Source organism: Penicillium coprophilum, assembly GCF_028826855.1.
Source record: "Penicillium coprophilum strain IBT 35676 chromosome Unknown utg000005l_segment0_segment0, whole genome shotgun sequence".
In the NCBI taxonomy this organism is placed as follows: domain Eukaryota; kingdom Fungi; phylum Ascomycota; class Eurotiomycetes; order Eurotiales; family Aspergillaceae; genus Penicillium; species Penicillium coprophilum.
Genome location: NW_026622724.1, coordinates 3,721,865 through 3,737,451, shown reverse-complemented (window position 1 = coordinate 3,737,451; position 15,587 = coordinate 3,721,865). Strand labels below are relative to the sequence as shown.

Genomic DNA, 15,587 nt, shown 5'->3' with positions numbered 1-15,587 from the left:
GCCACGTGATATAAATATCACGTGTGTCATCGTCCTTCGGCAGCTCCCGAGGTTCCGTCGGGAGGCCGGCCTCTCTTCATTGAAGTCGAGGGAACTACTCTTTACCTCTTATTATCATGAGTGAACAACTCTCGTTCAACACTTATTACAACCCGAATCATTCCAACTAATCTCCAACTAAAACCATGTCGGCGCTTAAGGCGATACGGATTATAAACCGCGCCGAGAGCTGGTACCCCTAACTGCGATCTAGTTGTACAAATGTTGTGTAAAATACACAGGCCACTTTGGTGACACTGAGTTGATGATCCTCTGGACCAAGTATGTTCACTCAATATGTGCCTCCTAAGCTTGGGTTGGGAACACTACGAATCGGCCAGAAAAGCGAAGGTACCAGTTGATCGTTCATCGTAGACATCCATGTCTCAATAATAGGGTGAATTCAATCAACTCATTCTATTCGTAAAGATAATATTTGAACCATTGAATGCTATGTTGCCATTTGCTATTCTCTGGAAATAGAACGACCAAAGCACGATCTGCGTATCCCAAATTTGGTTACAAAAAGGCATAACTTGAAAATCGAGACTCAAGCTTCTGATTCCAGGTTCCTTTCCATAAAAATCATCACCTCCAGTTATCATTAATTGTGACAGCATTGGTGTCACACTGGGCAGGAACAGTGTACGACAGGTTGGGGTCACTCTCCCACTTCACAGTACCATCACTCCCCACATTGATATACTTGTAGGAAAAACTAGTACCTGCTGGAAGTGTCACAGTTACAAACCACAGGTGGTTGCTCGAAGTGTATGAGGAAGCGCTTAGCGCAATGGCACTGCTTGGGGACCAGGAGCCAAGCTGAGAGATAGATCCAGCAAGCTTGATATTCTGACCGTATACGGTAGTAGCGATCACATTGAATGTCACGGCAACAGCGGTCGGAGTGGTGCATGAGGTTGTAGTCGTAGTCGTAGCCTTAGTTGTAGTAGCAGTACCACCACCCGATCCAGTGGTAGTTATACCGCCTGATTTACTAGTCAAGGTGTTAGGCCAGGCGGTGTTTGTTGCACTGCTGAAAGTACCAATAGCCGAAGTATATTGACACTGGCCAGGGACACTACTGGCAGAGGTCTCACCCCAAGGTGCAGGAACTATGGCGTTTCGACGCTCGTTGGCGGTAAGTAAGGCTGCGTAAGACCAAGTCAGGTCGCTGGCTGAAAGTGGCGAGCCATTTGACCTGGAGAATTGCTCGGCTAAGGAGCCGCTGGACGGGGCATATTTTTGCTGCGATAGATTGTTAATCAAGTCAGTCAGCTCTCTGTGATGGCTTGAAACTTACCACAACGCTGACATATCCATCTGCATACGCCTTGACAGCGCTCACGATCGCGGAGTATGTAGCGCTGGACGAGGAGTAGGTACCGGTTGCAGCAGAACCGTAGAGATCCTTGAAGAAGTTTAAAGATACAGAGGTGATTGTCAAAGATCCAATACGGTTCCATGTGTAGATAGCATCATACAGCTGCTCGGCAGCGGCCAAGGTACAGAGGTACCAAGGGTTACCATTGTAATATGAGTCCTCTGCGTATCGACCAACGGCCACAGCCTTACCCGCAGCGATACCCGAGTTGATAGAGTAGATTGAGCGGAACGAATCAGTCACAGCTTTATGATTTGCGAGGGCTCTAGCCGAGCAAGGCTGGAATGTGGTGTCATCACATCCTGCCTCCGGATCGAAGGTTTGAATGCTACCGAGCAGGGTGTTGGCGTCTTTGCCAGAACGTCCACCACCGAAATTGGCCAAGATGTACGATCCAGTCCAGAAAGACTGTAGGAAGCATAAGACCTGCGGAGCCTGAGAGTCACAGTACGAGCATGACGAACCGACTTGTTTCGCGAACGTGCTTCCCTCCACCAAGGCGCGGTGCTGCGCCGCGATGGTAAAGAATGATGAGCCAGAAACTTCCTCCCAGAGATCTGCAAGATGTCAGCAATTTCTACAACCATACTTTGAGGTACACTTACCAAATCCGGTCTGATTCCAGTACTGGGCAACATAGGAGAGATCGTTGCGCACAACGGGCCAGACAATGTTGGTCGCATAGTTGGTGTACCCATTATCCTGAATTGGTTAGCAATGCAATCATAAGCAGGATCAACATTCATACAATAAGCCATTGGCCGAACGAAATCAACGCCGTGGCTCTCAAGGCTGGTCCATCACGCTGAGGGCGACCCCAAGAGCCAGTGAAAGCCGTCTCATCGGCGTTAAACTTGGGCTCTGCCAATCCACCGCTGTAAAGATTCCCAGATGGGTTTGAAACTGTCTGGATATAGGCCTGCGCACTGATATATTCTTCGATCACGGTCAACAACGCGCTGTCGCCCTTCTTGAACATATCGACCAAAGTTTTGAACACCAAGGCTGAGTCGCGAGTCCACGTATAATAGTCTATAAGTTAAGTCAGTCATCACTTGAAGGAATTTCTTGGTAGGAGTGACTTACAGTTGGGGTTGGAGGTGCTCGGGCTGGCTACTACAATGCCGGGCTTTGCATTCGCAGCATGGGCACCATCCGATCCGATGTTATCCAGGATACCCTGTCTTGCCACTGTAGTCTCAGATGCCAGCCAGGTATCCAAACTACCTGTCGCACGAGGAGCCAACAATATGTTTGGGGCGGCGATGGCAGCATGGCCAAGAGTAAGCGCCCAGAGCGCAGTCCAAAAGCGAGGAGCCATCATATATAGTCAGAAGGAGGGCTTGTTAGGGAATCATCGTGGGGGCCAAACGTGCTTTTTATAGGAGGTGGGATTCAATTCCATTCGGTCGCCATTCTGCTGATACATTTACATGCGCATCGCATTGCATGATGATTGCAGGAAATTTGCATCATCGCACACTTTCTTAAGGGCAATGGGCTCCGGGGCGACGGAGAAATGCCATCAGGCAAAGATCGCCACTCCTTTCTGCATGATCGCTCGCTAGGAATCTACTTCCAGCACTAGTCAAGAGCTTCATTTTTGATTCTGCAAGTTTCGGGTCTATCATTACTCTCTTCAGTAGGCGGATCGAATATCTCCCGAGACATAGGCGATATCTTAGTGTCCGAGATCTCCATTCCAATCGCTTAGATCAACCACTTTTGAATCAAGCATTAATTTCCCGTTAGACAGATGCCGCGTCATTTGAGCCAGTATTTGATCCCGCTGAATCTCCGTCCCCTGTCATCTTCAGCGGATAATCCGGGGTGGTGGCCACCAATCAGTCGGTTGGATTGTCGCCCTCACCAGTACGCTAGACCTACCTAGGAACTAGCGCTTTGGTGAGAAATGCCATGCATGGGAGTTTGATGCGACATTCCTTGACTTGAACAGTATTATGAGGATGTGGAACCTTGAAGAATCCCGGAGATGGGCTAAGCCCCGGACAAATGGACTTCTTCAAGACTGGCGCAGGGGCCTAAGTGCCATTAGCATCCAGCAAATAGTGAAACTACTCGACTTTGGAGGGTAATCTCAGCTTTCCCCTCATTGTAATGACTCTCTATCTCGGCCCGAAGGCGCACATTTGAAGCAACTTAAAAGTTCTCCGTCGTGTGTTTTTAACCGATTGGATTAGAATGCAAAGCTTATCCTATGAGTGTATATTCCCGTGACCGAAAGTCCATCTTGTGCGAAATTGAATGAAGTGACTTCAACTCGAAGGATGCAAGTCAAATATATAAATTGGGGCTGACTGCTGTTCTCGTCGGTTTCTGTGAACACACAACCATCGCTAAACCATCGAGTCCGATCTTCCTCAGGGGGCAAACATGAAAAAGCTCATATTCACAGCAACCATATTGCTATGGCAGATGGTAATGGGATTGACTCCCGCCGAGTGGCGGAGTCAATCGATCTATTTCCTGTTGACGGATCGTTTTGGACGCACTGACAATTCGGTCACTGCTAACTGTAACGTTAATGACAGAGTATGCATATGGTTTTGTCCTCAGATCTCAATGTATAAGCTAATCATAGGCATATTAGGTGTATTGTGGTGGCACTTGGCAGGGAATTATCAACCAGGTATGCGTCAAATGCTTGTGTTGTCAATTCACATACTGACTTGACTACCAGTTGGACTATATCCAGGGAATGGGCTTCACTGCCATCTGGATTACACCAGTGACAAAACAGCTCTCCCAAAACACTGGCGATGGCACATCCTATCATGGGTACTGGCAGCAAGATATGTAAGGTTATTCGACTGCTGACGCTGGGGTTATGCTCACAAAATTCAATAGCTACAATGTCAATCCAAACCACGGTACATCCGATGATCTGTTAGCACTCTCGAAGGCATTGCACGCCCGAGGCATGTACCTCATGGTTGATGTCGTGGCAAATCATATGGTGCGTCATGGTCGATATTGGGATGGCAGCCTTTCTAATAGCATCATAGGGCTATGCCGGGGCCGGAAACAATGTGGATTACAGTGTTTTCACGCCCTTCAACTCTGCTTCTTACTTCCACTCTTACTGTTTGATCAGTAATTACAATGACCAGTCTAATGTCGAGAACTGTTGGCTTGGCGACACTACTGTCTCGTTGCCAGATCTTGATACAACGCAGAGTTCAGTCCAGACCCTTTGGAACAACTGGATCTCCGACCTAGTGTCCAAATACTCCAGTAAGTTGAATGCTTTATACTAAAAACTGGCCTAACGTTATTAGTTGATGGACTGCGTGTCGATACCGTGAAGCATGTTCAGAAGTCCTTCTGGCCTGCCTTTAACCGTGCGGCAGGTGTCTATAGCGTTGGAGAGGTCTTTGATGGAAGTCCATCGTACACTTGCGATTATCAGAAATATATGGATGGTGTCTTGAATTATCCAATGTGAGATGACTGCAAGCCAGTTTCCTGGGGAAAAGCTGACCATTCATCCAGGTATTACCCATTGCTACGTGCGTTCCAAAGCACCAGCGGCAGTATTAGCGATCTGTATAACATGATCGGTACCTTGTCGTCAACTTGTGCCGATTCAACCCTATTGGGCAATTTCATCGAGAATCACGACAATCCACGTTTCCCAAGGTGAGACGGTTGAAGTCCTTCGGGTTATCCGATACTAACCACCATCATCATAGCTACACAAGTGACTACTCACAAGCAAAGAATGTTCTTTCGTTCCTCTTCTTATCGGATGGTATTCCGATTGTGTATTCTGGCCAGGAACAGCACTATAGTGGAGGAAGTGACCCAGCCAACCGCGAGGCTCTCTGGCTGTCGAAGTACTCCACCACAGCAGAGTTATACAAATATATTGCGACTACAAACAAAATCCGCAAAGCGGCCGTCGCGGCAGATTCCAGCTATATCACGAGCAAGGTACGTTTTTTCAGGACGGTGCTGCTGACAGCCCACTAACGAGCTATCAGAATGTCGCCTTCTATCAAGACAGCCATACATTAGCCATGAAGAAGGGATCGGGCAGTTCGCCAGTCATCACAGTCCTTTCCAACGCCGGGTCATCTGGATCTTCCTACACTTTGTATCTGAGTGGAAGCGGGTATTCATCCGGCACCCAGCTTATGGAATTGTACACCTGTACATCTGTAACGGTGGATTCTAGCAACAAAATCGCAGTGCCAATGGCATCTGGATTACCACGAGTGTTTGTTCTCGCATCATCCGTGAGCAACAGCGGGCTTTGCGGCTCATCTACCCCAACTACCACAGCCACCACAGCCACCACGGCGACTCAAACCACTACAGCAACCACTACAGCGGGAGGTTGCACCCAAGCCACTGCCCTGCCGGTCTTATTCAAGGAGCTTGTGACTACTTCTTATGGCCAGGATATCTACATTTCAGGCTCCATCAGCCAACTCGGTACCTGGGACACCAGTAAAGCCGTTGCACTGTCTGCAGATAGCTACACTTCTTCCAATCCCTTATGGCAGGCAACAATCACACTCCCCGTCGGCACCACGTTCCAGTATAAATTCATCAAGAAGGCAAACGGAGCTATCACTTGGGAAAGCGATCCTAATCGATCATATACGGTGCCAACTGGGTGTTCTGGAAGTACAGCCACTGTGACGGCGAGCTGGAAATGAACTGGGGGTCGGTGGTGACGACGGATTCGAAGATGGGTCCGTCTCTGGAATGTGCAAATATCATTGACAGCTACCTACTTTCTACGAGCACAGCCCTGCAGAGCAAATCTGAGAACTTTGTGCCAGCTAAATTATATTTCATGGCATGTCATTCATCTAAACGCATATGTGAAGTTTCCAATCGTCCACACTCGCATTCCCACTACATATAAGACACAGCGAAATTCGCTCATCATAAAGTCGTAGGTATCCTGACGAAGGCCATCTGACCAAAGGGCAGCATGATCCAGGAACAGATTCACTAGCAAGAGTCTTGCTCATATACAAATGACCAGGAGTATGGATGTGTGTAAACTTGGATTCATAGTTTGACACGATCCCAAAGAGCACCTGAATAGCATCGAATACGATAAATATCCCTAGAAATAAAATTCCACGGCCATGAGGTGAAAGATAGCACCAGGGCAAAAAACATCCAGGTTTCGTTTCTGCGTCATGAAGACGACGATGTGTCCTCTGATCTCGTTCGTTCGTAAGATTGATTTTATCTTGAGAGCTCTATTCTGAGGTCGTTACGCCCATATAGCGCGTGCTTGATATTATCTCTCGACTCGATAAAAATTGAAAACGCTCGATTCGTCCATCACGAAATCTCAGCTTGATGTTCAACCTCTCGATCTCTTGCCACAATGTCTGAAAAGATGCTCGCGGCGCAGGAGGATTGATCATGCCTTCACCTTAGGTATCACTATGAAGGCCACTAGTAATTCGATTGACGGACTAATGTAATCGAAAAGTGTGTGGCGAAAGGCACCCGCGAGCTGCTTGAATTTTGTTGCCTTACCGTTTTCAAAGTTGGTGAACTTGACATGGGCATCATGGAGGCATGGGTCCCTGACTGACGTAAAATCTACTTGATTTATCATGTATCAATCAAGCAACAAAATGGGCCTTGAAAGCGGAAATAAACGTCAGTCGAAGTCAAAGGCGTCACTCGCGAAAAGGAGTCGAGTTTTGAAGTAAGTGGTGATAATCCCCTATCATTCTTGGGATAAAAGTCAACTCATCGAGATAGCCCTCGGTCAGATTTTGTTAGATCTGGGGAGTTCTTGTCCAAGAAATCGCCTTGTATAGATCCAGCAAAGCGGCCAAGGTGAGTGATCTAGACTAGGATCAAGGCTACTCATTTGAGATCCGTTGTAGAAAGATCAAGCGATCTAAAAAAGGCATTGAGTTAGGTCAACTGGGATCCTTTTTCGAGTGATACCGTCAACGCGATCGAGTGGAATCAGTGTAGGGATCTTGATCTGGTCAACTTGATTTCTTTCCAAGACGACTCCATTTTAGAATTGCCGACGTCATCTAGGATTAAACTGGGTTGGGTTGGAAGTTCGGTCAGATTGACCCGGATTGGAGGAAGACCTCCAAACCGGATGTTGAAGAGAAGTAGAGCCCAGGTCTTGGTCAGATTAAGGCGCTTCTCGTGCAGAACAGGACTTTGAAAGCATCTCTCAATGCGATTGGGGTAGAATCTGAGCTCGGGTGAGCCAGTTTGATTTGGCTTTCTTCGAAATGGGGTCATTTATGTCAGAGTGATCGGTATGATCTGGATCAAGTTGCTCTCGAAATCGCCAAAGGCTAGATTCTGTCACGCTTCAACCACGGCTCTAACAGAGGAACCCCCCCCAAGGCAAGTCAGATCGATCTGACTGACATCCTTTACCACGATCCCACCCCAGATCGTAGTGACTTACACTTGGGAGGAACCCGGGTTGATTTGACCAAAGGCCTGGTATTGTACACCCTGTTGCAACAAAATTTAGGCTGACCGGCAAGAAAAGCAGGAAGAGACCGCCAATATCAACTAAGGTGCGCTTAGAGTAGAAATCCCAATTAGATATAAGGCTCAAGGTTCCTTGTAGGAACCCCCAATGCCAATATAAACTCCGCTTAAGTCCTCTTTGCTAGGGGTCACCAAGGTCATGTTGGATAAATGCCGAGGTCTTGATCGGATTTGCGTAAGCCTGCTTCCTGATACGGGTGTGTCATTTGACGTGGTATCGGGCTAGCTGAGATAATTCTGTCGAGAATCTGACGATGAATTCTGTAGGGACAATGTGGGATGATGTGCCAGTCGACCAGTAATCATGATACGCCTCGGGTGATTTGGAGAGGCAGGTGAACCGAAGGTATGGAGGATATGCCGAGAGCTGATGGGATTGTAGAGGGCCTTGGAAGCTCTCTTATTTCCTTCGCAGGCGAACACATGTCAACGGTTGGGACTTACTCAACCGTTGACTTTGAGAACTTCTCAGTTGAATAGGCCATGGAGATATTCAGACGGATTACAAATATGTGAGGAATGTGTAAATCCAGGGTAGACCGAGGTATATTAGAGGGAAAATATCTGTTCCATTGCCTTTCACGTCGTGCAGTGCGTGTACATTCCGGTTGAAAATCAAAAAGAACATGGAAGGTACCAAATATGTCTCACACACCACCCTGTCCAAAATGTCACGTCTGGTATCTCATGGGGCCAAATATAATTTGATAGTGTAATACATGCAGGCATTTGATCACGCGATCGGACATGCACTCAAAACAAGGCAGGCTAAGCCAAGTCAACTTGGTACTTTAGATATTCAAACCATACTATTCAATGTTATCGCCCAATGAACAGGTCAAGGGAATGCGCAAGGATTACAACGGTCAATGCGAAACAAGAGAGGGTCTAGCCCCAAGCAGTGGATATATCTGCCGGACAGGGGTGAGCTTGATGGCGCGAACATGAGCACGGCGCTAGCAACGACGAACGTGCTACTCTACACTCCGCACTCCGTACTCCGTAGTAGTTCCAGAATTAAGCATGATATTCCAGAGTATCACTCCACAATACGGTCTCCTGGCAATCCACCGATGGACATACGGTGGGTGTGGTGAGTGACGATCACCCGGCCGATCGTATCGAAGACGAGCGGAATGGCAAACTAGATACTGGTAAAATTCAAAATGGTTGCGCCGAGTAGTACAGTGGGGAGTCGCAAGAGACGCTCGAATGTGTATTTTCTGGACTGACAGTGCGAAGCGACATCAGGCGGCCTAATCGCGTGAGAAAGGGGGCGAAATCCGATAACTTCCAAGAAACAGTCAACTTTAACAGTCATGAGTTGATACGAGGCCGATTCCGGGAGACCGACGGACCAAGCCAGTGCCAATACGAAGGAGCGCTTTGTCAAGTCGGGTAATAAGATGGCAAGATCACATGGCCTCATGGTCCAACCAGATTATGTCTCACTACCCCAGGGGGCGGATAGTGGCAATTTTACCTTGAGCCTAATTAGTCGTGCAATTCTGATCAAGCGAGGGGTGTGAACGACTCTCATTGGACCAAGGCCATGCGATTATACACAGATATCAGTTTATCTCACCTCGGTTATTCTCTTGACTGTGATAGGAGCAAAAGGAGGTAGCCAAGCAGACAGGGTTACAGTGCAACTTACCAGCCAAGCGGCATGGCGCGGGGGAAAGATACTCGGCTTGGCCGTGCCAAGCTGCGCCAAGCGGCGCTAATGCACGCCAATATACGCTAAGGTCGGCCCTAAGTGGGTCATGTAACCAAAGGGGAGAGGGTCTAAGCCCACAAGAGCTGATTGATTGGTCGAACCAAGGCTTGGCGATTATTAACATTTCGGGATCCCAATTATCTTCTTTGGATCAATTTGGTTGACCTTTTCCTTTCTTATCAGAAACTGAGACCCGGATGATACCGAAGCTGGACGATTGGAGCCAAGGCAGGCTTAATCTAGAAGGAAATTTACTACCGGAGTAGATGCAGGGTCTATTTTCCGGCTATTGACGGTTTTTGTACCTTCCGCCACGTCCCAATGTAGATAATCCCCCGGGACTTCTCCAATGGGAAATGCAATTAAGTGAGAATCCTGGGAGATATATCCAGCTGAGTGGCTACGCTAAGTCACGCCATGTCCATATAATTGCTTCATCGCACCCTCCCATCAACTTTCTTTTCTTCTTTTTTTCTTCTTTCTGTGTGTCTCATCTCCCATATCTTTTGGATCCCCCCCTCCAGAACAGCCACCATGAATGCCAGCGACCCTGTCGATGTGGCCGAGATTGCCAAATCAAGGGCAGCTGCACACGATGTCGGTGTGGATGAGAAAGCCATAGTAGTTGATGAGATGACCATCGACACTGCGCCTCCCCTACGAGAGGTGTCAATCCAGGGTGATTCTATGGACAAGACCACTCCCACCACGGAAGAGCTAGCCACTTTGCGTCGTGTTGCCGGCAAGCTACCTGTTGCAGCATACAGTGTTGCCTTTGTGGAACTGTGCGAGCGTTTCTCGTACTACGGTACCACTGCTGTTTGTATGGAACTATCAAATCGTCGAGGGAGGATAGATCGGCTGACTCTCGATTAGTTGTCAACTTCATTCAGCGACCTTTGCCCGATGGATCCTCTACCGGTGCCCTTGTTCCAGGTGTCTCTGATTGGAGCAACGAGTCCCCCGGAGCTCTGGGTATGGGTCAACAGGCCTCCACCGGATTGACATTGTGTAAGTGATAGGTGATATCTAGAAGGTTCCGTTCATTTTGGTTAACTGATCTTGACTGGCACAGTCAATTCTTTCTGGTCCTACATCATGCCCCTCTTCGGTGCCATGATTGCTGATCAATATTGGGGTCGTTACCGTACCATCATGTCCGCCATTGCCTGCGCCCTTGTTGGACACATCATCCTCATCATTTCCGCTATTCCCCAGGTTATTTCACACCCTAACGGTGCTATTGGATGCTTCTCTATCGGTCTTATTATCATGGGTGTCGGAACTGGTGGTTTCAAGGCCAACATCGCCCCCTGATCGCTGAACAATATCGTGAGGACAAGCCCTATGTCATGACACTGGAGTCCGGTGAGCGTGTCATCGTGGACCCTTCTGCCACCGTTGCGCGTATCTATCTGTACTTCTACATGATGGTCAACATCGGTTCTTTTGTCGGCCAGATCGCCATGGTCTACGCCGAGCGATATGTTGGTTTCTGGCTCTCTTACCTGCTCCCCACAGCCATGTTCTGTCTGTGTCCTCTAGTATTGCTCATTTGCAGGAAGCAGTACATTCTCACTCCCCCCAGTGGCTCGATTTACGGCAAGGCTTTCAAGCTGTGGATGTTGGCGATGAAGGGCCACTGGTCCCTGAACCCCGTGCGATGGTACGCTACATCCTGTCCACCCTGAATAGGTACACCCTTACTAACCTTCATTTGTAGGTTCAAGTCCTCTGGTACCGATCATTGGGCCGTCGCCAAGCCCAGCTACCTCGGAGCCAGCAAGCCCGCATGGATGGACTTTGACGATGCCTGGGTTGATGAAGTTCGACGTGGACTGATGGCCTGCAGAGTGTTTTTGTGGTACCCTCTTTACTGTACGTGACCAAGGAATCATTCTCTCTCAAATTTCGCACATGCTGACCACCTCTAGGGCTCGCCTACAATCAGATGTTGAACAACCTGACATCTCAAGCGGCTACCATGAAACTTGGCGGTGTTCCCAACGACATCATCAACAATCTCAACCCTATTGCATTGATCATCTTCATTCCCATCTTTGATCACATTGTCTACCCCATGATTCGCAAGATGGGCTTCAACTTCACCCCCTTGAAGCGTATCACAGCCGGTTTCGTCATGGCCGCTCTCAGTATGGTCGTCGCCGCCGTCACCCAACACTACATCTACAAGTTGGGACCCTGCGGTAAGGAGGCCAACTACTGTCTTGAGGTAAAGCACGAGCACACCAACATCTCGGTCTGGATTCAGGCCCTGACCTACATCATGGGTGGTATTTCCGAGATCCTCGCCTCCGTGACTTCCCTCGAGTATGCCTACACCAAGGCCCCCAAGAACATGCGATCTCTCGTCCAGGCTGTGTCCCTTCTGATGAACGCCTTCTCGTCTGCCATCGGTCAGGCTTTCATTGGTCTGGCTGATGATCCTCTCTTGGTTTGGAATTACACTGTGGTTGCTATTCTAGCATTCGTCGGTGCTATTGGCTTCTGGGCCACCAATTACAAGTTGGACGCACAGGAGGACGCTATGAACATGTTGCCCGACAGTGAATTCACTCCCCATGCGGCTGTAGATGAGGAGCGGAAGTGAGTATCGAACGAGATATGTCCGGATGAAGTAATGGTACATATGGATGGTTATGGGTTAATATCTTGGCATGATTGGCTAAAGCTGGGCTTTTAAGACCATGGATACCCATTGAAATGATATTTCATTTTAATAAATTGCTTTCTGTCGTAGATTTGGTATCCACTGCCTACTCGTTTGTGTTCTGTTACCTCCTTAAATATTTTACCCAAGGTAATCCAGGAGCTACGTAGCATCTTCGTTGAAGTTTGTTTGATCATCATTTTCTCTACGCATTACCCTTCACATTCCATTGTGGATACTTGTGGATACCTGTCCCTCCCTAGTCATCGACTATACTTGGCTAGGTTCCTTTTATAGTTCCGCTCTTGTCAACAACGTCCTTAGTAGGCCCATTTGGAAGAGTACACCAAGCTCGAACACATCACAGTATCATGTTACCATCGTGCAATTGTGTTGATGTGAAAATCATCTGAGTATTACTTTTGCATGTGTGCAGACATTTGCCCTCGATGAGCCCCAAATCAAAATCACGCTCTCTTTCGCAGACTTTGCATCCTGGCACTGTCCTTCTGTTTCTTATTTGGTGATGCATCCTGTTTCGCACTGCGCTTGGTTCCCGTGCCGCTTTCCTTGTCGTCGGTTTTCTCCTCGGTCTTCGTCGTGCCCTTATGACCAGCCTCGCCAGTCTCTCGAGCCTTCTTCGAATCTTTCTGGCCTTTCTGGCCTTTCTGGCCCTCCTCCCCAGCCTCAGCACCAGCCTCATCGTCCTCCACCTCATCACCCTCCCCAGCATCACCCTTCCTAGCATCACCCTCCCCAGCATCATCTTCCCCAGCATCACCCTCCCCAGCATCATCTTCCCCAGCATCACCCTCCCCAGCATCATCTTCCCCAGCATCACCCTCCCCAGCATCACCCTCCCCAGCATCATCCTCCCCAGCATCATCTTCCCCAGCATCATCCTCCCCAGCATCATCATCCCCAACATCACCATCATCCCTAACATCAGAACTGACCTTCCGCCTCGCCTCCTTTGCCTTGGTTGTATTGCCAACAAACTGCTTCCCGCCTTGTGACTCCTCAACCTTCTTCTCATCCGTCTCCTCCTTTTCCTTCTCACTCAGCTGATCCCACGCTTTCTTAGGCAAGTACCGTTTGCGCGAGTCGTCATCCTGTCTTGCCGTCCCAGAACCCTCCTTGGTCTGCCATTCCTCTTTTGTCCAGTTTTCGAGATGCTTCTGAGGCTCCGTTTGGCCTTCTTCCTTTGTGGTGTTGTAGCCACCGCCGCGCTTTTTGTATTCAGACGCCATCATTTGGGCCTGCACCATTGTCAGAAACCAGGGATATCATGGAATTGGGATTGGAGCGATGGTGATGGATACCTTCCGTGCAGACCATTGGCCCGGTTTCCCGCCCTTGTCACTGTTGTGGACTTCCTTTTTGACTTCATCGCGAAGTTTGGGGTCGGTATACTTGTCAGACATTAGAAAGTATATAAAGGATATTTAGGGTGTAGATTGAAAGGAGGAAAGTGGGTGAACAATCTTGGAAGTTGGAAGGGATCAATGTCGAATTACATCATGCCGGGATGGATTAAAAGCCACCCGTGCAGCCTCAAACCTTGGAATTTCCCCAAGTTTAAGTTTAACCTTAAATGTTGCCTCGAAAGTTAAATTTCGATCTTTATTTCTAAGACCCGTATCGATCAATTTATCTCACAGTGGAACTTGCCTCAGTTGGCGAGGATATCAAGTAGGCATCTCATCTCCCTAGTTCTCTCATACTCTCCATTCTTTCGGAAATACACTCCCGCAAATCCCCAGGTAGCGAGTTGGTGTCCACCTTGTATTAGCACCTCTGCCCCGCCAAAATCAGCCCGACAGTGATCTCACTCCCAAGTAGAACAGCCACGTAGGCTTCGGCGGCAAAATAGTTGTGGATATTCTCTCATTGGAGTGAGCGGAAGTCGAAAAGGTCTTCAGATCTGTCGATATGGCCATGGGCCCGGTAGTCGAGGCGGTGGATATTGGCTAATTAAGAGCCGTGGGAGGGCAAATAATGATGGACTCCCATGTAGTCTAGCGACAAGACGGAGTCTGCGGGGGCTCTCCGTCACAGCGGGCATGCTAAAGTGATATTTGCCCAGGGTCATGTTGGCCGATTTCCACTCTGTAGTGTTTCGGATGTGATACCATCAAGTCTTCTGGGGTGCATAGCACTAGGTCTACTTGTCAGAATATCAAGATTCTTCCTTCAGATTTTTCATGAGGTATTTGAAGATATCCATCACTTAAATTATCCAAGACAAACGGTGTTCAGCCACTCAGGAAAATGAGCCTTTCTAGGAAGTGTCGAGGTGAAAGTCCAAATGGCATTGTTGTTGCTGATTTTAACATAATCGAATATTGTGAGAAGAGCTAGCCTTGATCGCAATATAGAAAAAGACCTGCATGGAAAGAAGAGCTAGTTCTCCTGTGGTTTCTTCATCTTTCTCAAATTTCAGATTAGTAAGAAGTTTGCAGTCCAACAAACCAGGCAGATGAATAAAAGTTCGCGGTTTTATAGAAGACGAAAGAATCAAGGGATGGCCATACTAAGAAATTTTGCCTCAATTCCGCAGCTTCCAGTGTCACAAGTTGAGAACGATTTAGATGCTTAGGAACCTTCCCCTCAGCTGGAAAATACAGAAAAAGCAATCATCGACGATCACGCACATTACCAATAGAACTAGCGAACATAGGGAGGATTACCAGGCTATAAGTAACTGTACTCCATATCCATGCATAGAGATGTGATGATATGCATGCAAGATTCAATCGAAACCAATGATTGCACGAAGATTAGAGGAAACTTGCTAATTGAACGCAGACTTCATCACACGAACCCAAGACGAGGCTGCGTGTCCTCAAATATTGACATGATTTGCATCAAACTGTTCTAGTACATACCTGGTAGCCGCCCGTGCAAGTATGTCCAGCTATGCCATGCTCAAGGATGAAAGGTCGCACGACTTGAAAATGCAAGGGGTACCGTTAATCACAATACATCTCCTATAGCTATGAACGATGCGTGTAGATGTATGAGAATGCAGTGTAACCTTGCCCGGTGCTACTCCACAGCATTCTCGGTGCATCAAGGAGTCGGGATGGTCCAGTAGTCCTCTCAGGTTGTTCCTCCTTAAAAGCGAGTTATCCTCCGGATACAAGATGGATCAACGCTGCCAATGTAGTCAGCTGGCGATTTTACAGTCAGCTCCACATAAATTGTATCACGGTGCATAGTCTCGAGCTAGTGAACTCTGCAGC

At 48.1% G+C, this 15,587-nt stretch overlaps 4 protein-coding genes across 4 annotated transcripts; 2 read left to right on the top strand and 2 right to left on the bottom strand.

The window, feature by feature from the left end:
• Window positions 1–627: 627 nt before the first annotated feature.
• Window positions 628–2,744, bottom strand: N7500_008924 (putative glucan 1,4-alpha-glucosidase; the record flags this gene model as incomplete). Its single annotated transcript, XM_056680068.1, has 5 exons — window positions 628–1,287; window positions 1,343–1,980; window positions 2,029–2,125; window positions 2,172–2,455; window positions 2,510–2,744. The coding sequence occupies 5 exons, from the start codon at window positions 2,742–2,744 to the stop codon at window positions 628–630; spliced, it is 1,914 nt and encodes a 637-aa protein (XP_056530440.1).
• A 1,073-nt stretch (window positions 2,745–3,817) lies between these two features.
• On the top strand, window positions 3,818–6,108 carry N7500_008923 (putative alpha-amylase; the record flags this gene model as incomplete). Its single annotated transcript, XM_056680067.1, has 9 exons — window positions 3,818–3,976; window positions 4,035–4,073; window positions 4,125–4,240; window positions 4,292–4,400; window positions 4,450–4,678; window positions 4,723–4,885; window positions 4,937–5,083; window positions 5,137–5,377; window positions 5,428–6,108. 9 exons carry the CDS (start codon window positions 3,818–3,820, stop codon window positions 6,106–6,108), a joined length of 1,884 nt encoding a protein of 627 aa, XP_056530439.1.
• A 4,097-nt stretch (window positions 6,109–10,205) lies between these two features.
• On the top strand, window positions 10,206–12,282 carry N7500_008922 (uncharacterized protein; the record flags this gene model as incomplete). The annotated part of the gene is made up of 6 exons (XM_056680066.1): window positions 10,206–10,494; window positions 10,548–10,682; window positions 10,747–10,908; window positions 10,971–11,337; window positions 11,395–11,549; window positions 11,606–12,282. 6 exons carry the CDS (start codon window positions 10,206–10,208, stop codon window positions 12,280–12,282), a joined length of 1,785 nt encoding a protein of 594 aa, XP_056530438.1.
• Window positions 12,283–12,809: 527 nt separating this feature from the next.
• On the bottom strand, window positions 12,810–13,610 carry N7500_008921 (uncharacterized protein; the record flags this gene model as incomplete). Its single annotated transcript, XM_056680065.1, has 1 exon — window positions 12,810–13,610. The coding sequence occupies one exon, from the start codon at window positions 13,608–13,610 to the stop codon at window positions 12,810–12,812; it is 801 nt and encodes a 266-aa protein (XP_056530437.1).
• Between the last annotated feature and the right edge of the window lie 1,977 nt (window positions 13,611–15,587).